Raw genomic sequence first — 27,785 nt, forward strand, 5'->3', positions numbered from 1 at the left:
TAGTCGTCAAATTTCTCAACCTTGTAACTTTGAAGCCTAATTGACCGTTGTGCTCCCCAAAGTGAATACATAACCTATAGTACTTTTTCTACCATCTAGATCACTAGCAATATCTGTATCCATGTACCCTTGAAGCTTGATCTCTAATCCACCATAACATAGTCCAATATATGCAGCCCCTCTCAGATATCTAAAAATCCACTTAATTACTTTCCAATGTTCCTTGCTTAGATTGTTCATAAATCTGCTAACAACTCTCACTACATGTGTAATATCTAGCCTTATGCACATCATAGCGTACATAAGATTGCATGTTGCATATGGTACTTTCTTCATGTAGGTCGTGTCACCTAGAGTCTTTGCATACTAGTTATTGCTTAACTTGAAATGGCATATTACTAATAGGGGGTGCAAATGAGCTAAGCTTGAGCGAGCTTGGAGTTGCTCAGGCTCGACTCGAAATTAATTCAAGCTAAAATCATCTATTTGGCAATTACATCTGTTATAGCCATATGTAATCATAAACCTATTAAACTTGAGATACTACTGCCTAGGAGCTTGCTTCAGACTGTACAAGCTCTTCTTGAGACGACATAGTAGATTTTCTTCGTCTTCAACTACAAACCATTTAGTTGATGTATGTAGATTTGTTCATTTAAGTCATAGAGGAATGTTTTATTTACATATCTAGCATCTCAAGATTAAATCCTCTAGAGCCACCAAAACTCGGAACATTTCAAATTATGGTAAGTTTAACAATAGGTGTGAATATTTCAATGTAGTCAATATCTGCTCTTTGTTGAAATCCTTTTACCACAAATCTGGCCTTATATCTCTTGGTGTCATATGTTCTTCTTTCAGCCTCTATATCCACTTGTCGTGAAGAGCTTTCTTCCTTGCATGTAGGCGTACCAAATCCTATGTCCGGTTCAGCATCAATGAGTCCATCTCCTCATCCATAACCCTCTACCAGTAAATGCTAGTATCAACCTGTGAAGCTTCTTAAAAAATATTCTGCCTTACCATTGTCAGTCAAAAATAAATAAACTTTTATATGAAAATATTATCGGTTTCCAAATATGTTAGAATTATAAGGAGGTTAAGTGACACAAATAATTAATGAGTCATATTAAAATTTAGCAACACCACAAGTAGTTAAAATTTAGGGTTAAATGCATTTTATTTCATATACTTATACCCAAAATCACTTTACCTCCTATATACTTCAAAAAGTCTCAAACCAGTCCTTAATACTTATGACTAAAATGCAACTGTTAGTTTTTCTATTAAGCAATGATGTCAAAATGACCAAAATATTCCTATCGTGTTTGTTAGAGAAGACATACAGATTTTAATATAATGCAGCAAAATTATCAAAATAGTCTTAATACTCGGTTAAATTTAACAGAATAAAAAATTTCTTGCAGGAGAGGTTTCTTCCTCCCTGCTGTAAAACTTGTCTATCTTCCTAAAATTCTCTCCTTCAGCTCTAGTTTCTGTAAAAAAAAAGAAAAAAAAAAGAATCCTTACTTTTTTTTCACTCGTTATCTTGAGAAAAATTGGGGCTAATCCCAATCACTAAAATTTACATTTAAAAAGAATGAGAAAATAGGTTTAAGTACAAGTTAGTCAATTTTCTGGGTGCGTAACTGAAGATTTTCCTACATTAACCATCATTCGAACTAGATTAATTCGACATCAAATGGGCATGCACCATAATAGCGTGAATTGGTTCAAATTGTATGCATATATAGTTGGTCAGGTGAATTTAGCTTTGTCTTAATGTCTCTTAAATCAGTTCATCTGCGTTGAGATTATGCTATCTAGGAAAAAATTCAGTAGGATTAACAACAGATCTAAATGCAAAAGTTGGAGAAAGTGTTTCTTTGAATGATGTATTCTTGCAAAGGAAAGTTTATATAGGATTAAAGAAGATACAACTCCAACAATATTTACTGTGTGAAAAAGGTAGAGATTATTTCCCAGATATCTAAACATTCAAGGCAATTTTCAGATAGATGGCCATTAGCAGATCATGTGTTACAGAGTAGTAATTCTACAGACTTAGAAGCTCCAAATTCCAGTAAGTATACTTCTGAATCCTTTACCTGCGAGCTTCTTAACGACCTTCTTCGCATCAGTTACGTTAGTCTCTGCAAGCATCTCTAAATTCTTTACACACTCCGAAGATGCAATCTTTCTCCGGCTGCTGCTGCTCTCCGTTAAGTACATCAACGCAGACAGCAAGAACTTCGTCGTCGCCGACTTTTCCCCATTGGTATGAAGCAACCGCAGAATTCTGTTGATGTTTTCGCCTTCTTGAACGAATCTTTTCCGGTTCCTTTGGATTGAGACCAAGCTGCATAGGACCTCTGCTGCAATGTCTCTTAGTTCAAGAGAACTGTTGGTCTCAAGCATCATTACAAGCTCTGGCATGAAGCCTTCATCACCCATTGCCTTCTTAGTCTCTTCAGATATCGAGCAGAGATGGCGTGATACCTTTAACGCCGACTGCTTCATGGAGATCTCACCATTCCTCAGAAAGAAGAGAGTGTGACGGAGGAACGCAGAATTGATTAAGAAATTCACCCAATTCACTGATGAGAAGCAGAGAGACTCGATGGCCCTGAGAGCGACCTCTCTTGCTTTGCATGAATGAGGAGAGCTTGGATCAAACACCAGAACAAGTGAGTCTATCACCCCTTCTTTCACCGCCTTTTGCTTGATACCGTGATCGTCAGAGGAAATGGTAGCTAAGAACTCCATGGCTTGGATTTGTTTCACCTCCTCTGCAGCTCTCAAGAGCTCAGCGAAAACAGAAACTGCCCCTTGCTCCACCATGAACCTCTTGATCTCGTCCACACAGCTGAGGCTCTTCAACACACCACAAGCCGAGCAAACCAACTCTTCACTGCTACACAAATCTCTGCAGACGTCGAGCAATGCTGCGACGCCTCCATGAGAGGAAACCGACCATGCATTGTCTGAATTCTCTGTAAGTTTCTTGAGGGTTCGAGCTGCTTGTTCTTTGGCTAAGACATTCCCTGTCTCCAAAACCTGAACCAACGAAGCCATAACACCAGCAACAACAAGTGCTACTCTGCACGAATGGAGCTCTGCGATCACCGAAATGGCTTCCAACGCTCCATCTCGAACACCCATGTCTCCAAATTTAAGGAGGCTAACTAGAAGACTAATACCATCAACTCCATTGGCTGCTACAATGCTCACATACTTGTCATCCTCATGGAGGAGCTCGTTAAGCGCGACTAAGACTCGGATTTTCATGTCTGAGGTACCAATCCTTAGTCTTGAGAAGAGATCGTTCGCGTAGAACATTATGTCCTCCCTGCTCGCCCCAGTGCTTGGTTTTGACACGACGATAGCTCGAGAGTGCATTAAAGCACCAGAAGAGTACATCTCCACCAGGTGTTTGATGTGGGTCTCGAGCTTAGTGGCCACAACGTCGAGATCACTCTTGAGAAGAAGCTTTCCTCCACTGTAAGACTCATCAGAGCAGTGCTCAATTATTACTTGTGTCTCATGCCCAGTTGATACTATGGATTGTAATAGCTTGATAAGTTCAGAATTCTCCTGGGAGTCGTCGCCTTCGGCTGCAGCGGACAGGCCGGTGTAGAGTTCTTCTAGTTTTTTGCGAATTGATCGCCATTTGGCATGAAGCAATCTGATAGAGTAGGAAGAGGAGATCAAGGAACTGATGAACTCTGCTGCTCTTGCAAGGCTAACACTCTCTTTTTCCTCTTCTTCCATCTTTACTAGGCGATTGATATCAAACTCTCCGTAATTATGGGTCTTACTATGTCTGCTGTAACTGGATTCTGACACTGCTACCATATAAGAGACCAATCTTCGGATGATTGTGTGTAAATAGTTAAAGGCAAGGAAAAACGCTTGCAGCTATCAGAATGGTAGAAGATCTGATTGTAGTTTGGCATTGTGGAAAAAGACTTGTGCGAGTAGTTCTTTGTGAAGAGAAGTTTGGTTGGGTAGATGAAAATTTGGTAACGAGTAGTTGGATAGGTAGTTGCTGAATTGTCATGGAAGATGTAATTTTCAGTATAACTGAACTAGTTGACAAGCCCAGCAGAATCTTAGAAATGGGACAAGATATTTTCGGAACAGAGGGATTGAACTTTGATAAAAGCTGCTGACAAGAGCAGCGGTACTTTGATACATGTAGCAATGGAGAAGCTTCATATAAACTGTTTAACAAAGTTAAAACTCAGTCGTAGTTAAGATTACGAGTAATATTCGTTCACAAGGTCGTAGATTTATATAAAATGAAGAACGTTTACATAAGTTTGAGATAATACATGAGGACAATATGATCTACCTAAAGACTAGCATTACAGAACTTTGAAGCACCTAGTTATTACAAAACTTTGAGCTAAAGCTATGATACTTGTAAGTCTTATAGAGTTGATGTGAAGGTAGGCGAAAGTTGTAGCCATATGGACCACTGAGAGCACCACTTGAGGGTAAGTAAAAGTGTAGGATATACGAAATTTCTCAACAGTAGGGTATCAAATTGCTTCGCATGTGAATCCTTGGTTTGTTTGTTTGCAGTACCTTAGGACTGTGGTGTCACATTAATAAGAGAGGGGACGACCGACTGCCTTTAGCTGAGAGAAAGAGAGAGGAAGCACCCAAGGAAGAGGGACTAAAGTACCGTATCAAAACAAAGTTAAAAGGATGCACAGGAAGGCACGGGTCATCCCTACCAAGAATAAAGTAGATCAACTTTTGGAGAGACCTACAAAAGTTGGACATAAAATAAGTATTCACTAGAAAGATAGAGTGACAATAATTGACATGGCACTAAAAATCTTCCTAAAACCACGATTATAGATATGCATGCAGATAAGATAAGCATGGAGCACATCCAAAACATACACACTCATTCATGAAAAAGACTATATAATATCATGTGGACAGGTATTACCTGAAAAAGGATGAGTTTGAAAAGTCCGAAGCCATAGAAAAAAGTGTGCTAAAATTCTATACGGCACACTAATATATAGACTGTTTTAAAGTAAAGTAGCAGAGAAAAAGTGCATCCTCTTCGGTGGGTATTGGCCATAGGATTCAGCTGAGTTTATTGCAAATTTTCCATCACTTTGATGCACTGTCATTAGTCACTGGCCCCATCGCTTTGAATCCAAGATGTTTTTTTCTCAGGTACAAGATGTTAACTGGTGCCACAACTGATAAGAGGTTTACAGGAAAAGAATGGTGCAGCTTAAAGCTAACCTTAAACAACACGTAGCTTTATCTCTGCCACAACGATGACAGAAGAAGAGTCCAGTGCAGCAAAGCAAGGAGACAAATGCGCCAGTAGTGGAAGAGTCCAGCACCAGCCATCTGTGCCTAATTGAATCCAGAGTACCACGAATATAGCAACACCATTCAAAGATAAGAGTATGTGATCCTCCAGGTGCACAGGTGGGCCTTAATCAATTCATCACGGCTTTGCTACCACATAGCATATTCTTGGATATCTCCTCTTGGCCGCAAAACTCGAATCCAGTCAACGTGGCCTCGATCTCATCCAGCATCCGCCATTGCTACTTCCCTCTGCCACCAACAGTATTTAGTAAGACCATCGTTTCCTTCATCCATAGTCTTCCCTTCTTGCAAACCAGAACCAAATTCCAGGCTCCTCTTCCTTCCTATTCTTGCGAAGTTTAAAAGTAGGAATGCTGGAAAGCAAGGCAATCATAGGAGAAACAGACATGCTGCAGACCATGCAGCAGGATGCACTCCGCTTGGCTGGGAAGGCCCTTGATGAATTAGATGTCACAGACTCCACTGATATTGCTCGTTTCGTCAAGAAGGTATTTTCTTACGATCAAGATAATATATGAGAGAATAACAGTAACCTCCATGATATATATTTTTTTTTCTATTGTATCATTTCATCTTCCTCTCATGGATGATTTGCAACTATGCATGGCTGCAGGAGTTTGATAGCTCGTATGGGCTTGGATGGCAGTGCATCGTCGGGAGGGATTTCGGTTCCTTTGTGACGCATCATTGTGGCTGCTTCATCTATTTCAGCATAGGCAGCCTCACAGTTTTGCTCTTCAGAGGTGGAGCAGCTCATGAATCCGACGCAGGGCAGCTCATTGCCATGGAAACAGTTGAGGCGTGAAACTCCCTTTATCTTGTAACTCAGATTTTTTTTTTTATATTGGGTTTATGATGTTAAAGGGAAGAAGATGTAACGATTAGAATCGCATACTGTTCCAGAGTATTCAAATTCTAACTCTTCATCCTGTTTGGCTTGCAAAGGGAAAACTTCCTGCAAAATCTGCAGTACGGAAAATGGGAAACTTGGACACATAATCACAAGAATTCTAGCAAGTAAAAAAAAAAAAAAGGTTGCATGCTGTACATAACTTTACAAGAATCCCGCAATTAGAACAAGATTTTATATCCTAATGTCAAAATCTCAGTATCACAAATAGCTGGTGACTAGTCCTGGAAGTTGAAAGTGGCACCAATTTGGTGTAATTGATCAAAGGGTGCAAAAGAAAAGATCCAGCTATTGGAAGGAGTAGAGTTTCACAGGTAGTCTTTAGTAGTTCAGTTTGACATAGCTATTAGCGACTAATCCATGGATATAAAAGCTCTCATTCTTCAAAAATGAATGCAATAGCCTAGTTCCGTGAGCATTTCTCCAAACATCAGAAGCAATTAGCACGCCATTGCAAGAATTCAATCCGACCAAAATATAAAAAGGAAAACAAATTCACCAATTGCAAAATTGCCCATGCAAATCTTCAAGTCTAGGGAGATTTACCAACAGACATCCAATTTAAAACTACAATAAATTGCAAAAAAGAGAAGTTGCCAGTAAGGAAATCAGATCATCCTTTCTCGCGATCAAGAAAATTCATATCTTTGAAGATTGCGAGAATTCGCCGGTTACGATTGCAGAGAGAAACTAATGGAGTTAGTGCCAGATTGCAAGATTTCACGAACCCACTAAAACCAGCATCAAATCACATCAATTAAAATGATAAATTTACAATCGCGATCAAGAAAGCGCATCCCGTTGTGGCTTGGGCGACGTGAGCAGAGCCGCGTAGTGTCGGAGCCTCTCCTCCCCCGGCGACGCGCATCTCGAGGCCTCCGTCGGCCTCCTCGCCCTCACGATCGCCATCCGAGCCAGGAAACCCTGGCTCTTATACCTCTTCCACGACATTTGAATCGCCACCGCCGCCCACGTTCTCCACCCGGGGGAGTAGTACCTCGCGCTCCTCTTCACCTTCTCGTTCACGAACGTGTACCGAAAATGCTGCGTCACGTACCTGTTCATTTTACATTTAACACCCTGCATTTAATCCAATATCCGATTTGGACGCTACACAGCTCTTAGGGGGTCTTCTATTTGCATAATTAAAATTTAGATTTATTAGATTTATTTATAATATAGACAAAATATATGGTGTACTTTATGACTTTTTCTTAAAAGAAATTAGTCAACGAGGCAAGTCGAGGGTGTAAAATATAACTTTGCCCCCCTTCTTTAATAGTAGAAAATGGCGAGTTAATGGTGGTACCTCAGGTCCCCCGCCTCGAGCCCAAAGGCCTCGGTGGACTCGAGCGTCACCAAAGTAGACGAAGACGGCGGAAGGCGTTCGATGAAGGGGCGGCGAAGACACCAAGAGAGGAGCTCATCGCCGCTGAAGTTGCCGGGGCCGAGCATGCAGCAACTCTTGACGCCGTCGCGGAGAACTTGGCTGCTCTGAAGGTGGCCACGGACTATGAACAGCATGCGCTGCACTGGATCCCCCTCTCTGGTTATCTGAATCATTACAACACGTTACACGTACATGTGAATCATGCGACGGTGCAATTGTTTGTTAGAGTAGGAGAAGAAGAGGAGAAGAGTTGGTGACTTACAGTTTCTCCTTTTGGGAGGATGAAGGACTTCACTCTATCGCAGATGTTCTCCAAGACTAACTCGTCCATGTGTTGAAATAATGGAACCTGAGATTCATACGTAGTCTTGTTAGATTTAATGCATGCTCCAACGACAACCGCAATACCGGCTATCTGTTTCCATGATGCAGAACAATGGACTACTAAATTTGGTACCTGGCGGACGAGATCAAGGCAGAGATGATACTTGATATCCCTCCTCAATCCCTCTGGAAGATTTTGGATCATCTCCCCCTCGTCCACCCCTCGCATCGCCGCCCACCGCTGCCGCTCGTACTGCCGCACCCTCTGCTTGATCCCCTTCGGTAGCTGCTTCCGCTTCATCCACCACTCCGACCTTCTCATCTTGAGGTGCAATGCCTGCTTCTTTGATGTCGTAGAATGTAAGAACACCTACAATGCCATCATACATCCTCATAATTTATTAATCACTACTTGTTAACAATGCAAGTATAAATTTGGAGAGTAACAAAGTGATCACCTTGATGTTTCCAATCAGCATTGTAACTAAGAGAAGCCCGGTCGTCACGACGATGATGTTGAAGAAGATCTCGAGCAATTCCGTCGTGCTCTGAAGGCCGCCGCCGAAGGTTCTGAACTTGATAGACATCATAGACTACCAGAGATGTTAAGGATCTCGTTATAGCAAAATATCCAATAACAACTACACCTTTTACCTATGGATCAGATTTTATATATATATATATATATATATATATATATATATATATATATCAAGGATTTCTTACGTTATGTTCATCAGACCCCAGAAGATGGGAAGCAGCATCTTCTCCAATCGGCTCGAGTTCATGACAAGTAGAAGTGTCCACTTATAATTGCCATAATCATAGTTATCTTGGCTATTGAGGCAAGTGGTCCTGGCATGCATGTTGTGAGCCCAAGCCATCCTTTCCCTTTCACTGCTTGCAGTGGGGATACTATAGTATACAGGATTTAAACACCCCACTGTCCTCAGTCCACACCCTTTGGTTGAAATGCATTGATCATTGAGGCATCTTGTAGCTCTTTGGATGCCAAGCAAATACCAGCACGCACCTACAGCCTGTTACATTGCAACAACTATACAATGTTCATAAACTTGAGATAGATAGATATGATCAGCATCTTGGGTCTCGTTGCTAACTACTCACATGAGCTCCTACAAAGTAGGCTATCAAGTTGAGAGTAATGCCCCACCAAATAGTCCCAAATATGTAACCCGAGGAGTTCTGCAGCCGGCGCAGGAAGCAGATGGAATGATAGATCTTGGGCAGGTATTGGATGAGGAACATGATCAAGAAGATGGTCATCACCGCAATCGTTGATCCTCGGCGAATTAGGGCAGGGGCAGCCACCCACAACACTACCTGCAATACATTTTTTTTGGGGGGAGGGGGGGAGTGGGGTCAAGAAGAGTAGGTTGTTGGAATTCTTGATAATGAAAATGGCCACAGCCCAAAATAATGTACAAAATGCTTAATCTAAAAGCACTTGATATGAGACTTAATTGACTGTTCCTCATACATTGGAGTGGGGGAATCTGGTTTTTTGAACTCTAGGTTCCTTCCGATTATACGACGACAAGACATCAATAAGGGAAGGACATAATGAAAACAAAGACCGGTATATATATATATATATATCAGTAGATGTAGAGACTAGTCGATCATCACGTCAAGCAATCAAGTTCTCTCTTGTGTCCCTCTCATAGTCTCATTCCCACGTTGCTGGTATAATGGTCAACAAAGGATCAGGGAGCTTCAGATATACTCTGTATTCTGGCAATGCCATAGTGTTGGTACTACTACAATCTACAGAGATGATGTCAATCCTCCATGTGCATTCAAAAATCCGTTAAGTACTGCAGGCCATGCTTGTGTATATAAGTAATCGTGTCATGTCAGTGTGAGGTTGTCCGTATTTAAGTACTAGAAACGGACACTAAAATCATGCGGAATGCATGTGATTCCTCCCTCTATCCCCAGTCCGCCCAGTGAATGCTCACTGCTATCTGAATAAGAGCAGGGTTTGTCTTGAGGTGAATTCAAGAAAATTCCAGTCTCTCTATGTAAAGCTAACAAACGAATGGCTCACCATGCAGCAAGTGGAAGTGGAAGCCTCACACTCAGAGGTAATTAAAGATGGATGTCAGCAAGAAAAATGCACCAATTAATGGTAACTTATTGAGCATAATCATAATTTTAAGAACAAAAAATCATGACCATCACAGCTTATACCTGAGGCACTGGAAAAATGATGAAGAGATCGAAGAAGAACCCCTTGGTCGACGTCAAGTACTCGAGCGCCACCTCGCGCGAGCTCATCATCGAAATCACACCTTCGACGACTTCCTCGCATGCATGGGACATCGTCGACGACCGCCGGTTGCGGTACGCGGTCTTCAGCCTCACCCACATGTTCCACACGTGTACGGCGTCGGTCATGCACCGGAGGACCGTCACCGTGACCGCAAACCACCCGTCGACGAAGAGGCACATCTGCGCTCCGCTGATGGAGAGGGCGTAGAAGAAGAGGGGGTCGACGACCAGCCCTGCGGCGCAAACCAGGAGGAAGGTGCGGTTCCACTCTTGGACCCACCTCGACTGCGGGTCGAGGACGCCGCCTAGTAACCAGCTCTGGCCTCGCCGGACTCCGACGTGGTCAAGTCTTGGTGCATGTGAGCTGCCCTCTTCATCAGACTCTACATCTTGACCCATGGCTTCGTATGGGGTGTATGTGGACTCTCCAGCTCCGGCCATGGTGGTTTCTAAGTGATCATAAAACATAGTGGGCACTGAGGAATTAATAGATCAAAGAAACGTAGCAGTTCGGAGGAGGTGGGCATCCAAAGGAAGCTATAAAGATGCTCTTGAACTGCATTAAGGTACTGGAGCTGTCTAAGCTTGGGGTCTTGTGAGATACCGCCCGTTAATATGTCATTATGTAGTCAAAGCTGGCGTTACAAATATCAACTAACGCACGCTTCTTGATTTAAAGTAGTCCTTGCATAAATAAAGAAGCTTCATAAGAGCATGAAATTGAATGTAGATTTATTAGCAGTCACATTAAACACCACTAGCTAGTTATAATAATTGAGCTCAATCATTGGCTAGTAGAGAAATTAGTGGCTAACTCAAACCATATGTTAGGAGTTTCCAAGGTAGTTTACATATATTTAATTCTCTTGCTTTCTATTAGGATTCTCCTGTTACTATATTAACTCATCAACTCTTTTTAAAACTTAAAACTATAGGTGATGTGATGATAGATTTACTCCTTCACTAAAACTAATTTGGGGCTTTCATTATTATTAGATAGTGTTTAACATATCTATCGCATTATTCATGCCTATTTCACTATCAAAATTTGCTCCTTTTCTCCATCTAAAACACGAAAATGGCAACATAAAATCTTTTCCAAAGGATCCAAGAATATCTACAGTCACTTTCCAAAAAAAAATTTCTTTTTCAAAGGAGCCAAACCTTGGGCTCTGTTTCATTTCGAAATTGTAATCATTGTTGCATCTACCAGTAAGTAAACACACAACATCTATTCAATCACTTTCCAAATAGAACAGCCCAATGGAGAAATAAGTAATCGATGCCCACTTAGATGATCCGTGACCATAGATAGAGACATTAAAATTGATGATAGGAACAAAGAAAAACATGAATCTTGGTAAGTTTCTTTTTCTTTCTTTCTTTAATTTCTTTTCTTGGGTCGGTGTACGGCCGGTGTTGTTCTCCTCGTCCTCTTGCAAAGCGTACGTGAATTGGGGAAAAGAAGAAGAGGCTAAATGCCGATCAATATACTCGCAGTTTCCTGGAAATTTCTAGTAAATAGTGTTGCACTAAAAGTTTGTGCAATGTTGGACTGCTAAAAGAGTTGATCCCTTACTTAACTCTACAATGGCTTGGCTAATGCTTAGGTTAGAATTTAGATTAGTGGGCACTTATTCTAGCAGTTTAATTAAGTGGAAATTTATTGATTTTTTTTTTGCTGGAAAAAGACAAAGGAATGATTTAATCTTTAAGGTGTGATGAGTCTTCTCTTCGTTTTCATCCAAAATAATTGGATAACTCATTAACTAGCGAGAGAAGTAATAACATTGTAAAGCATTCATTTGGAATTGCTTTGATACTTATCCAGCAAACCTTTATTGATTCCTTTCCTACTATTTACGCCGTCCTGCAATCTTCAAACCAGTCGAGCTTGATCGAGCTAAGCTATGTACAAATGGGACCCAAAATTAATTTTAGATATGATTCAATGCATCGGGCTATTAGCTTTAATCAATTCGAGTTTATTTCGAGCTCAAGTAGGTTTAAGACTGATTCAATGCACCTCTTCCCGCTCCACACATGAATCTCTCTTTCATTGACTCTCTCCCTAATATTGTATAATAGTGTATATGAACATATAATAAATAACATGACAAACTCTAGACAAAATATTACCTCTAATGCATATTAGATAACCTTTTGACTTAAAGATTTAAATTATTAGATAACATACCGATACTATATATCACACATTCAATGCTTTCACCTCTTCTTCACCATCCTACGATCACTTCACCTCTATCACATCAACATCAGCCAAAAGCACAAAGACCACCTTTCTCCAATGGTCTTGTTTTGGAATACTTAACCTTGGCCTTACTGCAATGCCTTGAGATCTAGTAGCCAGCTATGATCTCTTATGGCTGTGTAGTAGATGACAGTGATCGTGGACGAGGCATCCTTGGCCTCACTTGCTCTATGCCTGAGAGAGATGGCCCCACGTCGAGATACTATATAGCGATAGGCAAGGAAAGAAGTTCTTAGAGGTACGTAGAATAAATTTATACCATGCAATTCTTTATAGAGAAGTTTTCAATGACACCGATTTTGTGATTAGCACCACTTTTTTTAAAAAAATTTGCTTATTTATAATCCCACAGAGATCATTTTTATCATAATTTTTGAAGACATTATTGTTATTTTGACAAACTATCTATCTTTAACGCTACTTAACTCTAAACTATGGTTATTAACTCCACGAATGAAGTTATAAAATTAAATACATCTGAGAAGCTTACCAATCTAATCCACGCTAACCAATTTTACTAAAACTATCTCTATAAAAAAGTTTCTCAAGTAGATGTTGTCGAGCTCCAAATTTGGCTATATAAGTTGCTTACAACATCGTTAAAAAAATTATCAAGCGTGTATATATATAAAGGATTAACAAACAACACAACCTACAATACAAGCATAAATTAAGGTTAGAATGTCACAACCTAAGAAAGTTAGTACGAGGGTCGCACGCACATCGACTCAAACAATAATTAATAAGAAAAAGAAAAGAAAATTTAAAAAAATAGCTAATAAAAAAAAACAAATCACTTTATATAGTTGGGGAAAGAGAAAGCTCTAGCTACACTACTCCTTGAATCATATGCTCGGATGAAAAAAGAAATCTTATTACTAAAAGTATAATTAATAGATAGTAAACTTAAGTTTTAAACGTGTATATAAAGATATAATTAAAGAGCTAGCTTTTGAGAGGATAAACATAAGCGATCATCATGATCAGCTTCTTGGTTATCATCTCGATCGTCTTCCTAGGGTGCAAGACACTTTGATTCATTCTATTAGAATTAAGCATGGGCGAAATCAAACGAATTGGATATTGAATATATTCCTATGATAAAATTACTAAAAATCTATAGATAATTAGTAAATAAATATGAAAACTAGAATAAAGATTCATATAAAAATATATAAAAAAAAGTCTTTTATATCACTATTTTTATAACATTTTAACCGAAATAATATGCAAAAATTAATTTAGATATTATAAGATAGAAAAATCTTAATCTATATATGACAAAGCTCGGATGCGAAATCAAATTGGATTTGATATATGTAGACATGATCATCGGGCGGGCCGGGCCGGGTTCGGGCCGGGCTAGAATAGTCTAGCCCGTTACCGTCCGTTGGCCCGTGAGAAATCGGGCTAACGGGTCGGGCCGGGCCGGCCTAACCCACCAATCACTTGGCCCAACCCATATTTTAGTTATTTTTAGAATTTTTTAACTATTAGCTTATTTTAAAAAATATATATTTATATTCCTCCATTTTAAAAAAATTAAAAAAAATTAAAAATTTTTAAATGTGTGCTTAAAATAATGCAAAATGGTATAATACCAAAATTTTTTTACTGTAGCAGAAGGGCAAAGTACTGTAGCAGACGGGCGGGCTTAGTTGCGGGCCAAACGGGCGGGCTTTCGGGCTGAGTCGGGCGGGCAAAGAGCTGGCCTGTGCCGCCCATGGGTAGTTCGGGCTCGGGCCAGGCTGGGCCTAAACCGGGTCCGGGCCGGGCTTAGCCCGGTCTAAACCGGGCCGGGTCGGGCCGGGCACGGGCAGGCTGGGCCATTTGATCATGTCTAGATATATGGACTATCTTTGCCCTTCTCTCCTAATTAGATTAAGTCTGTCTCTCTCTCTTTATCTTCATCTTTTAATTGCAAAGATATAGATGAGCCAAGGTGGGGCATTTTAATACTAAAACCTTATTTGTTTGTAGAGTGTTTGTGGGCATATTGGAGTATATTAAGTTTGTTGAATTATAACGGGTCTCCTCTAGGATCCGAACCCAACTATTTGCAAATAATCGGGCGTGACCAAGCCCAAGGGAATCGGCTCGGTTAACGGGTTAACGGGTTAATGGGGTTATCAGGTCGACTTGCCACCGTCGCATCACAGCCGATCAATTTTCTTCTACGAATCTTAAAAAGCTAGTAACGTACGGCGGTGATTGGCTCGACCATAGCGAATAGAGCGGGTGAGTCGGCGTCCCTATGATGAGGCGCACGTCCGATAGAAGTGCGGATTAAGAATAACTCTCCTCTATCTATCGGCGGTTCTCTCCTCCTCTCTCGGTTCTCGTACTCATCGTCTTCGTAAACCCCCATCGCTCCTCTCCCGTTGCCTCGTCTCCACTCTCAGACCGCCGCAAAAGCCGCCGAAAGACTCTTTCTCCCCGCTGCCGGAATCCTTCTGGAGGCTCTCCGCCGTTGGATCTGCCAGATTCCGATCTCCGCCCTTGGTCGGATTCGCACTCAAGCCCGGGAAGCTCTCGATCTACAGTCTCGTGTCTTTCCCGAACCGTAACGGCGTCGGTATCGGATCTGGATCCTTTTCTCTGTGCGTGGCAATCTATCGATCTAGGGTCGATCCAACGCCCTGTGGGTCTTCGCTGCTCTGATCTAAAGGTAAATTACTCTTTTTTCCTCTTTTGGAAATAAAAAGGTTGGATATTTTGATGTTAGCGATAATTTACTTGTTAGTTCGATCCTCTCTTCTCGAGAAGACGGGGTCAAATTGCTTCCTTAGATTGGAATTATTCCTTTTTAAAGGAAGTGACGGAATTTGTTTAGTTTCCTAGTAACTGCAGTTATGCAAGATCTAATTGACACATGGATCGTGCGTCTTGGATCTACTGCAGATGCTTTTTAAAGGATCACTTGAATTTTCTTCTATAGAAGGTGAAAAAGTTAAACCATGACTGTCGGCAAGGTTACGCATTCAGGTTGAAGCTTTCATATAGTAAAAGAAGATCTAGATTAGTTTACTTTTCCCTTTCCACGTCCACTGTGCTGCTTCTGCTGAAGCTGGATCTGGAGCATGAAATACTCTTCTTTGGATTACGAAATTTTGGAACTTGCATAAAGACAGCAAATGCCGTGAGATTCCCTTCTACGACACTTGAATACTTATCCTACAATCAGAAATAGATTATAAAAGATGGCATAGAGCTTTTGAGTTTGTCAACCAAAATGCACCCAGTACCCTTCTGAATGTCAGGTTGTGAGCATATGGCTGACATATCCTGCTTGAGTAGCCACTCTAGTTCTTCAGACCATCTAGCCATGGAAATTGAGTGGATAGAGAAGGATTTTGTGCCTTGATAGTAAAATTCTGGTAATTTAGCGTTTCCAGTTTTGATTGAAGAACCAAAAGTTTTTGGTTATTATGTAACACTTCTCTAGAGATGATTGCCATTGCACATCCAGTTTGTGTAGAGAGATGAGAGAATATATGTCTCTCCAAGCTCTGTGTGTGTGTGTGTGGTTTTAAAAATCCTAAAGAATTAATTACTTCATGTGGATTGCACATGAGCATTAGGTGAAAGATGATATATAGCAGCGCCAAATAAAATAAAAAAGAATGTTGATTTTCTACTCATTGTATAAGTATTACTGTTATGTAGAACTTAGAGTGGCAGCTAAACTTACTTTCTCTTTTTTCTCTTTTCCTTCATGTCACACTTCTCTTTTCTCTATTATCTCTCCCATTATACCATCCAAATATAGTGATAATCTAAAACATCTTCTGGTATTACTATGCCAAAATTTTTCTTTGATTTTAATAAGCTTGGTTACCACTTAACATGAAAAGGAGAGAGGTACATGCCTCCTCCAGTATTATTCTGCCCAAAATTTCCTTTGATTTTAATAGTGTTGACTACCACTTAACACAAAAGGTAGAGAGGTATATGTCCATGACATTTGTTATCACCATTCCTCTTCTAGGGATCCCAATTTCATTGAACTATAGAGACCATCTTTTATTGGATGAATTTCTGTGAAAATTTTGTTTGCTTCTCTGTCAATCTTATGGATTGTTATTTTTCATAATGATGTAGCACTGAATTAGCTAATATAGATATCTCTGGCCAAAGACAAAAATTTTCTTCATCTGGCCATTCAAGAGAGGAATTTTGACCGCAATCTCATTCCACACCTTGAGTATGACCAGCTTCAAGCTATTCTACATCTGGCTGGGGTGCATTGTCAGGCCCCCGTCCTCTCCCCTCTAGAATTTGCAAGCAATTTTTGTCTCTTTCTCAAATTCCTTTTTTATCTTTCTTTCATGGTACTCATTTGCTGTCAGTCTCTTGCTGCTATTTAGCCTTCAATGGAGTTTGCAACGGAGCTCTCTCTGCATTTGGAGTCGTTAATCATCTATTACATATTCCATTAGCTAGCTGTTATCTTAACTTTAGTTGTCACAATCATTGAACATAAAACAACCAATCTTAATTGAAAGGTATCATCTGTTTATATCATTCAAAGTAGCAGTATCTTGATTGTATAGGCTCTAATTCAATTATGAAGCTATCGGTCAACTCTATCCTTGTAGGCTTGTAGCCAGGCAGATTTGTTACTGAAATTATGATTATGATTTACTATTATACCAGTCAACAATTTTTTCGAAAAGTTTAAGTTAATCATTTATATTCTAGCCTAGGAAGCACGGATAGTCCATTTTTCTTCCCGTACTCGTATTCTATACATATTAAATATGGCTCGAACATGACTGGGATACATATCAAATATATTTTTGAAGTATCCTATATTAAAGTAAATCATTTCGATTACTGGATATGGCTGGGATACGTGGGGATATGGCAGGATATGACAAGGGATATGTATTCAATGTAATTTGTTATAGCAGGTTGGTTATTAAGTCAATTAAGTGGTTTAAACTAATTATGCCAATTTAAAAAAAAATCATTAAACTTATTAAGGGACGGAATAGGGCAAATTGGGTGTCCTCTTTCTTTCTGTGTGTGCCCAGGTGGTTTCTTCCTTCTCGACGGAATTCGGCAGTCTTCGACCAATTCGATGGGGGCTCCATCTATTTTCTCTCACATGCAGGCTAGCTTCTCTCCCTCTCTCTATTCTTTCCCTCCTCCCCTTCATCTCTCTCTTGTCCTTTTCCCTCTCATCTCTCTCGCCTTATGAGATCTACAGTGAGGACGACCTCTCCACTTCCCATTTCCCTCTTGCTACTGAGAAGAGAGACAATTTTCTTCATGTTTACATTCTATCTGGTAGAAATTATATATGGTTGTATTTGGAAGGTGGGCTTTTTGAAAACTTGATAGATGCTTGATTGTTTGATGGTTTTTCTTCTCCCATCTGTTTAAACATGTCACTTTAGTGCAGTTTCTGTTCTCGATAACCTTCTCTCTACTTTCCTACTTTCCTTGAAGTGCCAAGTCTAAATTCATGACTTTATAGAAGTACTGGTGCATGACATGGATGAAGGGTTATAACTTATTATTCTGCATATTAGGCTTATGTGCTAACTGCTAAATGACCTGAAAATTGTAGGTTGATAATAATTAATTGTGGCAAATTTATATGAGCTAGATGCATGCATATTAAACAGTCAAGTGCTTCTATGTGCTACAGATGAATCTTATTGGGTTAACCCAAGATTATAAAAAAGGTTGTTGCTTCAAGTTATTTACAGAGAAAAGTGAAACAGTGCACGGCCATGGCCAAGAGTTTCATGTGTCAAACCACTTTCTTCCTATTGGTTTTCTTAGGAATGTCAAACATTTGATCTCGATAGCTTTACTAATTTACTTTTGTAGAATGCTAAAGGAGGTAAGCAGCATGGATTTAACCGAGTTGTAAATTACATGAAATAATTGGTCGATCAGCTGCTCCCTCCCAAGTTCCTATAAATTCTGGTCATGCTTATTTTTCCAAATGTACTTTTTCAGGATATGTTATGCATCACATAAATTATATGTTTCACAAACGAAATTAATTGATCTCTATCCTTGTATTCATTTGGATTAAGTCTAGTAGAGATCACATGTATCAAGCTTCAAATAATTACTATGCAATTGAGCAGGTTGGTTCACATAAGTATGCAGCCTATGGGGAATGAAAAGCCAGGAAATGTTCCAGGAAGGCCTTTATCACCATTTTTGGCTGGTTCACAAGCTGTGCCACCTTTCACATCTTCTGGTCCTGTGGTTGGAGCGGGTGCATCTGGTTATTTGCGAGCTACAGCACCATTTTCAAGTGCTCCACAAGCCACAACACCATTTTCAAGTGCTCCACAAGCCACAACACCATTTTCAAGTGCTCCACAAGCCACAACACCATTCTTATCTTCTCAGCCAATGACAGGCACACAGACCTTTGGTTATAGAGCACCAGCACCACCATCAATGAGATCTAGTGGTCCGGCCATTCAATCCCCTCCATTATCCTATCTTCCACATGATGCAACTGCTTCTCAGCAAACACAAGCTCCTAGGTTTCCTCCACCTGCTCAACCTCCAACTCCCTTGCACAGTCCTCCTGTCGGTCCATCAGCTGTATACGCCGGTGGATCTTTTCGTCCTCAGTCTCAAATGCCAACAGTTCCAATGGGACCTCCACCTCAAAATTCTGCACAATTAGCATCTAGAAGTAATATGCCTCCACTTCCAGATTCTTCGTCCTTTATGCCCAGACCACCTCCTCAGCCATCTTATTCTAATTTTGTTTCAGGAGGTAATGTTCCTCCATCACTAGCAGAGCCACTATTCCCTGGTTCTAAACCAGTTTCACAGCCATCACCACAGACAACTTCCTATGTTCCTTCATTACAAGCTTCTTCTTATCATGCTCACCAAGGAGGTGTTGTTCCACCACCACCACCTATTGGAACCCCTGCAGGGTTTAGTTTAAGAGAACAAATGCAATTTCCTAATTTAGGACCAGCTGCCGGAGGTCACCTTCAAAGTCTCGTTGAAGAGTTTCAGTCATTGTCTGTTGGATCTGCACCTGGGTCACTTGATCCTGGTGTTAACCTCGAATCACTTCCAAGGCCTCTAAATGGTGATGAAGAACCAAGTAAAGTTCTTGATTCATACCCATTAAATTGCCATCCAAGATTTTTGAGGCTGACAACACACGCAGTTCCGAGTTCTCAATCATTGCTTGCTAGGTGGCATTTGCCTCTTGGAGCAATTGTCCATCCTCTTGCTGAAGTTCCTGAGGGGGTATATCTCTTTTTGTTTGTCCATAATCAGCTAGTAGTAGTGCCATTTTTATATTTTTATGATCTGTTGTTCCTTTCAGGAGGAAGTGCAGATTGTCAATTTTGGATCAGCTGGTGTTATTCGATGTCGAAGATGCAGGACATATATAAATCCATATGTGACCTTTACAGACGCAGGAAGAAAGTGGCGATGCAACCTTTGTTCATTGCTCAATGATGGTAGGTATCATGCTACAAATTTTCATCTGTTTCTTAGATTTTGTACAAATGGTGTAATTGCTTTATCTTATGGTACTGTGGAATAGGTTATCAATAGATCTTTAGCATTGTTCTCATCTTCTTCTCCTTTTCTTTTTTTTTTTAAATTTTGCATTGTTTCTGTGAACATGGAATTCTGGTCTGATAATTCATTTGGACATCTTACTGCTGTTGTCTACGTATCACAGTTTGCATCTTTTATTTGGAAGATTTTGGTTGGAGAAAATAGCTGTTGACAAAGTTTAAAATTACCTCATTCATCATCCTGCTCTCCTTAAAAGAGATTAAATTTCTGATTTACAGAATTTTCCGTTGTAATTGTTAATGTGGATAAGACAATATATGGAGCTCATCAACTTACAAGAATGGTTCATGCAAGAAACTATCTGGAGCTTGAGCTGTTAATGTTAAGAAGCATCAGCTGAAAGGTGGGATTCATTGTGGCAATAGGTCAATAACCCAAAATATTTTACTTTTTCCGAAGGACTGAGTGAAATTTCAGACCTTAATAATGCTAAAAGACTTCCAAATCATAGAGTGAAGGGCATTCAATATAAAAGGATTTATCAACTTGACAGAAGCTATCACCTATGTGAACCTAAAATTTTGATCAATATTGGAACTGTAATAAGAAGAGAAATAGAAACATAGTTACTATGCAGACGAAACTTAGTGTCAGATTAAGTTTCGTTGAGTGCAATACAAATGTTGGGAATTGGGATATTGGACCAACTTGATTTTGTTCAGGTTCAAAGAATTAGGGAGAGGAGAATTGTTATATGCTTCATTGGGAGCTGGGTAACAGCCGTAATTTACAGGTTCTTTTTATGGAGATTGAACAGTGAGTCTTATGAAAAATTAGCAAGGTTTTTGAGTTGATCTCCTCTTGGGTAACACAAAGTACTGAGCTAGCATTGGAGTTTTTGCAGCAATTCTCTAATTCTGCTAAAGGAGGCAGTGACTGAAAATCCATTTTAATCTGATATTCAGCTGCTCTAGTATATTATTTAAGGGTATAAAGATGGGTACCATTATTGTGTAATATGTTTGCTACTTCCATTAGCAGGATAGAAAGGTGTGTATGGTAAGTGGTGTCTCTTGTCTCTCTTAACAAAAGATGATGGTGCCTCGTTCTTTTTATTAAAAGATGCATTATGTGAGCAAAACAAGAAGCACATGCAATGGTTGCACCACCTAAGAATTTATTGATTCCCTTGCTTCTCCTTTTGTAGGTTTAGAATATCCATCTTTGCTCTTACTAAGTTTACAATATGATATTATTTTTCTTCAGTTAAAATGATCTTCTGGTCTATGATATTTGCTGCTTAGAACATCTTCTAGTTCATGTGTATCTCTTATGCATTCAGTTCCTGGAGATTATTTTTGTGCTCTGGATGCTACTGGTAGAAGATGTGATATAGCTCAAAGACCTGAGCTTTCCAAGGGAAGTGTAGAATTTGTTGCTCCAACTGAATATATGGTGCGACCGCCAATGCCACCATCTTATTTCTTTCTTATTGATGTATCAGTAGCTGCAGTTCGGTGTGGCTTGCTAGAGGTAGTCACATATAAACCTCTGAAGTTCTGTCTTTACGTCTACAATTGCAGCTATCTTCTTCTATAATTTCCTAATGTCCTTGCATTAGTTTTCTGAGCAGCTTTACCAGTATGTTGGATTCCAATTCTGTTTTTAATTGTTTTTGCAGATAACAGCAAAGACCATAAAATCATGTCTTGATGAACTTCCAGGCTTTCCCAGGACACAAATCGGCTTCTTGACCTTCGACAGTGCATTACATTTCCATAATTTAAAGGCATGCATTATACCCTAACATAAATAGGAATGCTAAAGTTTTTTTATCTGTGACTTGCTTGACGACATTTGCTCCTTAGTTTGCTAGTTTTTGTCTGTCTCAACTTACTGAAACCACTTTAGGACAAACATCTTATGACTAACTGTCTCTATCTGTTCCAGTCTTCTTTGTCACAGCCTCAAATGATGGTCGTAGCAGATCTGGATGATGTATTTTTACCATTGCCTGATGACCTTCTTGTAAATTTAGCTGATTCTAGACATGTGGTTGAGGCTTTTCTAGATAGCTTGCCTAGTATGTTCCAGGGCAATGCAAATGTAGAATCTGCATTTGGCCCTGCTCTTAATGCAGCATTCATGGTCATGGTAAGATGTTTATTTAGTTATTTATTTTGATGATATACTTCTGTTGGATTATATATTATAGATATCTTATAATTTCTTGGACAGAGTCGTCTTGGAGGGAAGTTGCTCATCTTTCAGAGTACATTGCCATCTCTTGGTATTGGTCGCCTAAGACTACGAGGAGATGATCTTCGGGCTTATGGCACTGACAAAGAACACACTCTGCGGATACCAGATGATCCATTTTATAAGCAGATGGCTGCTGAATTCACAAAATCTCAGATTGCGGTGGACATATTTGCTTTCAGCGAAAAGTACTCTGATATAGCTTCACTAGGTACAAATGTTACCTTTACCAACCCCCAAACCCTCGGATAAAAAATATTTCATCCTTGTTTTGTTCATCTCTTGGCCATTTTGTCAGGGTCTCTAGCCAAATATACTGGTGGCCAGGTTTACCATTATCCGTCCTTCCAAGCAATTACTCATGGAGATAAATATAGATATGAGTTGGCGAGAGATCTTACAAGGGAGATTGCATGGGAAGCTGTGATGCGCGTTAGATGCGGAAAAGGTCACATTTACTTCAACAATATCTTCCTTCTTATATGCTATAGATTTTGAAGTTATGTTTCAAAAATGATTATTTCAAGGAGAAATGTCATTTTTCAGGTGTGCGTTTTACGACATACCACGGCCATTTCATGCTTAGGTCAACGGATTTATTAGCCCTTCCAGCTGTGGATTCTGATAAAGCCTTTGGAATGCAATTATCTCTAGAAGACACCTTGATGACAACACAGACCGTTTATTTTCAAGTTGCACTATTGTATCCTTTTCTTTTTATGCATATTAAGTGACTTGTTCATACGCTATGCTTGAAAATGTTTTTTTCTTTTACTTACGTCATAGGAAAATCTAACCAGACTAAGAGACATCATGTTTAACCTAAGAATGTGCCCTTTACACATTCTCATGCCTTAATTTTAGACAAACTAAGGTCTGCCTGTAATATGTCCTCTTTATTTTCTTGCAGATGTGTGAGAGTTTTCTTTTTGTATTTTTAAATATAAGCAAAAGGGATGGCTGCACACCTTCAAACTCTTTTTATAGGATAAATCTAAATAATAGAACAGATATATATTTATATCCGCTTCCCTCATTCTCGGCTCCTCTATTCTACTAAACTGTCAAACTTGTAAGTTGACGATGATATGTCAGAAGGCCTCCACACAATCCTTTGTTGAGATAGAATCATAAACTATTTCATCTTTATCATGTACATCACCGGGTGCTTATAAATCCTTTAGAGTATCTAAATTTTATCTAATGATATGCATCTGATTAGATTGTACTCAGTACAACATATGAAAAGCTAATTTTGGTGGCATATTTATCTTCTTTTCTTAATATTTGACATATGTGGTTAAACCTACAAATGACCATCAACTGAAAGTGAAAATAGACTTATTAACCTAAAACCTTAATAAAAAGCAGTAATTTGAAAGGTATGTTTCTGGCATAATTCATCATATTACCAGGTGATCCTGTGTAGTACTGCTTACTCTTCAATACCCAAAGTTGTACCAAGTGCTTGATTTATTTACCATTTTGCTAACTCACTATTGGTGCTAACTCCTTGTAAGTGCAAGGTGTACAAGTATATGCTATCCTTTCTAACATATGGGTATAACACATCGGTGTGGACCTGTTTCCTGCACTTAATATTGTGAAGATGGTACATTTGAATTGTCTGTCCTTAGCTGTCACAAGATACACATCCTCTTCAGGTGAAAGGCGTATTAGAGTGCACACAGCAGCAGCACCTGTGGTAGCAGATCTTGGTGAAATATACCGCCAAGCTGACACCGGTGCCATCATCTCGCTGTTGAGCAGGCTTGGTTAGTTGAAACATATATACCTTTTTGGATGGTTACCATATATTATTTTGTTTTACCTCTTCTATTTTACTAATGCTGAAAGAAATCCTGCAGCGGTTGAAAACACGTTATCCAATAAGCTAGAAGATGCTCGGCAGCTAGTCCAATTGAAGCTTGTGAAAAGCCTTAAAGAATACAGGAACCTCTATGTAGTACAGCATCGGTTGGGCGGGAGACTGATATTTCCAGAATCTTTAAAATTCCTTCCCTTATATGTCTTGTGCCTCTGCAAGTCTCTAGCTCTTCGTGGAGGTTATGCAGATGCTCCTCTAGATGAACGGTGTGCTGCTGGTTATGGCATGATGATTCTTCCTATAAGAAGGATGCTCAGACTTCTTTACCCTGGTTTATATCGGCTTGATGAGGTCTTGACAAAGGTGTTGTTCTGTACCTGTATTATACTTGTTAAGATGATGGCTACAGGAAGTTTGTTTGAGAAACAACATTTTTCACTGTGCTCTTAACTGCAAAAAGATAGTTCATACTTTATTGAAATTTCTAAATGCAAAAGAATACAACAGAGATGCCTACTATAATATCACATTTTGTTCAGTAAATTTGGAAGCTCTTATGAATGTTCAGTTATCTATTTAAACTAGATCTATCTTAAGGTTCTGAAATTTCTATTGAGAATTTGTTTCGTTAGATTGCCATTACAGTTCCTACTGATGTTTTAATAATTTACAGACTTAATCAAAATATTTGAAATTTGTGCTTAATCATATAATATGAATCTGAATTTTGCAGGGTGCAGACAACTTTGATGAATCTTTGAAGCAATTGGCCTTAACTGCACAATGCTTAGATGCGAGAGGCCTCTACATTTACGATGATGGGTTTACCACCACCATATGGCTGGGCAGGATGCTATCACCTGATATTGTAAATAGTATATTTGGAGATAACCTATCAAGCTTCCCTGATCTTTCCAGGGTATGGTCTATGCCCTAGATTATGTTAGAAGTTTCTATCTATCCTTCTCTATATCTAGATTATATTTTCTCTCCTTATCAAGTAAATTTGACTTTATTATAAGAAGCAACTAAATTTAAGCATTGTTCTTTAGATAAAATATCGAAGTGTGCTTTGGAAAATCTATGTACTGAATAACACTGAACAATTTGTGGTCATTATTGGAATAATTATTGTCAAATGGATATCTTTGAAGTTAGACTCTAACAGTCTATGCAATCTAAAAAAATTTGGCAGATATTCTAGAGCAAGATCTCCTGAGATCCTCATTTAATGATGTACGACACTGTTGTCATTATTGGAATGAATATTGGCAAATTGAAATCTTAAAAGTCAAGCTCTAATAGTATAGGGAATCTAAAATTTGACAGATAATCTAGATCAAGATCTCCTTTATCTCATTTAATGGTGGACTACATTCTTCAACTGTACTCTGCTCCTTGTACCCAAATATTTTTAGAAACTCATGAATCATTAAGTTAGTTGAGGCTTTCTTTTCTTGTTTTCTGGAATGTCTTTTCGTAAGTGTTTGATTTGAGCACTCTTGATTATCATTTAGAGAGCATATATTCCAAATATGCTAGTCCATTTTTTTGGTAGCTATTATTAATGTAAATCACTTCATACAACTTTAAATCCAATGACATAAGGCAACATTAAAAGAACTCCTGATCTCTCATAATGTGGAGTGTCGACTTCTCCACTTGGCAGTTAGTGCTTCTGTAAAGGAAGTATATTATAGTATAATGCATAGTCAGTATTGTGGACAGTTGTGACATGCATATCTTATTGCATTGCAGGTTCAGTTGCCTGAACTCGACAATGAAGTCTCAAGAAAACTGATGAGGGTGTTAAAATTCCTAAGGGAGAATGATCCTTCCGTTTATCAATTATGCCGCATAGTAAGGCAAGGTGAACAACCTAGAGAAGGATCATTGCTTCTTTCTAACCTCATCGAAGATCAGACTGCTGGAACCAGCAGCTATATTGATTGGATTCTTCAGATATATCGGCAATCACAAGGCTAATGAAAAGGGTGAAATGGCTCCAAACTTCCACCGTTCTGCACCTGTAGAATCTTCATGTTTACAGCGTGAGCCTTTGTGGGTATTCAATCCTATTGAGTTTTTTGCACCTTCTTGAGTTGAACTGTTGAGCCTGTGACATGGCGGCAGGGGTAGCCAGATCATCAAGTTTTACTCTGGTCTGAGTTCTATTTGCAATATGTTGGCTTGCAAGTTCTATTTTTGGCACTTATTCTTATGTGGTCTCCTTTTTGCTCCTTTTTACTGCTGCGTTAAATATCTTGCTGTGTCAGAATAATTTAGTTGTCACACTGATGGTAACTTATACAACTGTTGGAGATGGGTACTCACTTCTTTTTCTGTTCACCAAAGATGATTTATATTTGACAGCTGTATAGCTGTACTTCCTTTTTAACTCTGCTAATGTTGGTAATACTTGCTTTTCATGACTACATGACTCATTCTGGTTGTACTAGAAAAATAAACATTGAACCAGAACCTGGATGGAACAAGTCTCATGTTAGCTCAGCTTTGCTTTTCTGCCCTTTTTTCATTCTGTAACTTTGATATCTGCAGCAAGTTCAGAGACCTGAAGCACCTCAATGAATGCTATTATTTATTTCGTTATGATGAATTTCCCCCTTTCGCTGTTTGATTTGGCACTCTAGGTTATGAATACAAGAGGTTGGATTCTGGTTGTGCATTAATTGATCCGAGTGTTGGTATATTTTTCTTTACTGAGGATTTTCTAAATAAATTTAGGCTCAGATTGATTGTCATTATATGCTTTATTTTATTATGTTTTCTATTTTTTATTTCGATATAGAAAGTTTATTAAAATTTGTTCACTTGTGAAATAAGAGTAATTCTAGAATAAGTATTTTAATTTTTAATACTAGGAGAAGGGAATTAATATTATTATAAGTTATTATATTGTCTAGTTGAATATTAGTAAAATAATAATTATATCTGATGTGATATAAAGTAAATATTAAAGTAATAAATAATAGCGAATTTGTATTGGGAATTAGTGATATTTTAAGCAAATGATGGAAATGCGTTTGATTGGATGTAAAGTAATAGTAATAATTAAGTATTATTTAATTTAAAGGCAAAATAATAATTTTAGATTAAGAGATAACGATGAATTAGTATAGTAAGAAAGCTAAATTATTATTTAGTTATTATCCTAGAATAAAAGTGCTTATTTTAAAAAAGAGATTATTTTTAATTTCACAAGTTAAACTGAATTAAGGGGGGGAGGGAGGAAAGAACTCCTCAAACGAGAAGACAAATAGAGGACGGAGGGCATGAAAACCCCGTCACTGCTGCCAAATGTTGAGAGAGAAGGATTCTTATTCTAAGCCCGTTCCGAAGTAGGTTAGATAGGCCTCTCTCTCAAAAGGAAATATTCTCGCCTCACTCAAGGCTGTAAGAAATTATTCTCAGAAGTGCTTAATATTTGTATTCTCTTGATGACGGTTTTAATTCAATAAGCCATAGATTAATAAGAGAAGAAAAATAAAGCTGCAGTTTATTTATATTTTTTTTAAGAAGAAGCTGGAGTTTGGATACAACAATATTTGAAAGAAAAAAAAGGAAACAATTCAACACAATACATGCATAT

General features: G+C 38.9%; 4 protein-coding genes across 4 annotated transcripts; 2 read left to right on the plus strand and 2 right to left on the minus strand.

The window, feature by feature from the left end:
- Positions 1–1,869: 1,869 nt before the first annotated feature.
- LOC140796608 (protein CELLULOSE SYNTHASE INTERACTIVE 1-like) lies at positions 1,870–4,261 on the minus strand. Its single transcript, XM_073149672.1, has one exon. It carries the CDS (start codon positions 3,853–3,855, stop codon positions 2,065–2,067), a length of 1,791 nt encoding a protein of 596 aa, XP_073005773.1. The 5' UTR covers positions 3,856–4,261; the 3' UTR covers positions 1,870–2,064.
- Positions 4,262–5,064: 803 nt separating this feature from the next.
- LOC140796609 (uncharacterized) lies at positions 5,065–6,280 on the plus strand. Its single transcript, XM_073149673.1, has 2 exons — positions 5,065–5,855; positions 5,981–6,280. Exons 1-2 carry the CDS (start codon positions 5,718–5,720, stop codon positions 6,170–6,172), a joined length of 330 nt encoding a protein of 109 aa, XP_073005774.1. The 5' UTR covers positions 5,065–5,717; the 3' UTR covers positions 6,173–6,280.
- A 514-nt stretch (positions 6,281–6,794) lies between these two features.
- LOC140796607 (cyclic nucleotide-gated ion channel 4-like) lies at positions 6,795–10,949 on the minus strand. The gene is made up of 8 exons (XM_073149671.1): positions 10,206–10,949; positions 9,120–9,335; positions 8,718–9,031; positions 8,450–8,561; positions 8,125–8,361; positions 7,930–8,016; positions 7,587–7,831; positions 6,795–7,334 (listed from the first exon to the last, which is right to left on the minus strand). Exons 1-8 carry the CDS (start codon positions 10,752–10,754, stop codon positions 7,061–7,063), a joined length of 2,034 nt encoding a protein of 677 aa, XP_073005772.1. The 5' UTR covers positions 10,755–10,949; the 3' UTR covers positions 6,795–7,060.
- A 3,868-nt stretch (positions 10,950–14,817) lies between these two features.
- Positions 14,818–26,785, plus strand: LOC140796398 (protein transport protein SEC24 A-like). Its single transcript, XM_073149426.1, has 13 exons — positions 14,818–15,226; positions 18,666–19,806; positions 19,886–20,024; positions 21,431–21,621; positions 21,770–21,877; positions 22,039–22,242; positions 22,327–22,558; positions 22,646–22,795; positions 22,894–23,050; positions 23,995–24,122; positions 24,216–24,538; positions 24,909–25,094; positions 25,934–26,785. Exons 2-13 carry the CDS (start codon positions 18,682–18,684, stop codon positions 26,159–26,161), a joined length of 3,171 nt encoding a protein of 1,056 aa, XP_073005527.1. The 5' UTR covers positions 14,818–15,226; positions 18,666–18,681; the 3' UTR covers positions 26,162–26,785.
- The last annotated feature ends 1,000 nt before the right edge of the window (positions 26,786–27,785 follow it).

Source organism: Typha latifolia, chromosome 10 (assembly GCF_019914945.1).
Source record: "Typha latifolia isolate L0001 chromosome 10, TyphaL0001v2, whole genome shotgun sequence".
NCBI lineage: Eukaryota > Viridiplantae > Streptophyta > Magnoliopsida > Poales > Typhaceae > Typha > Typha latifolia.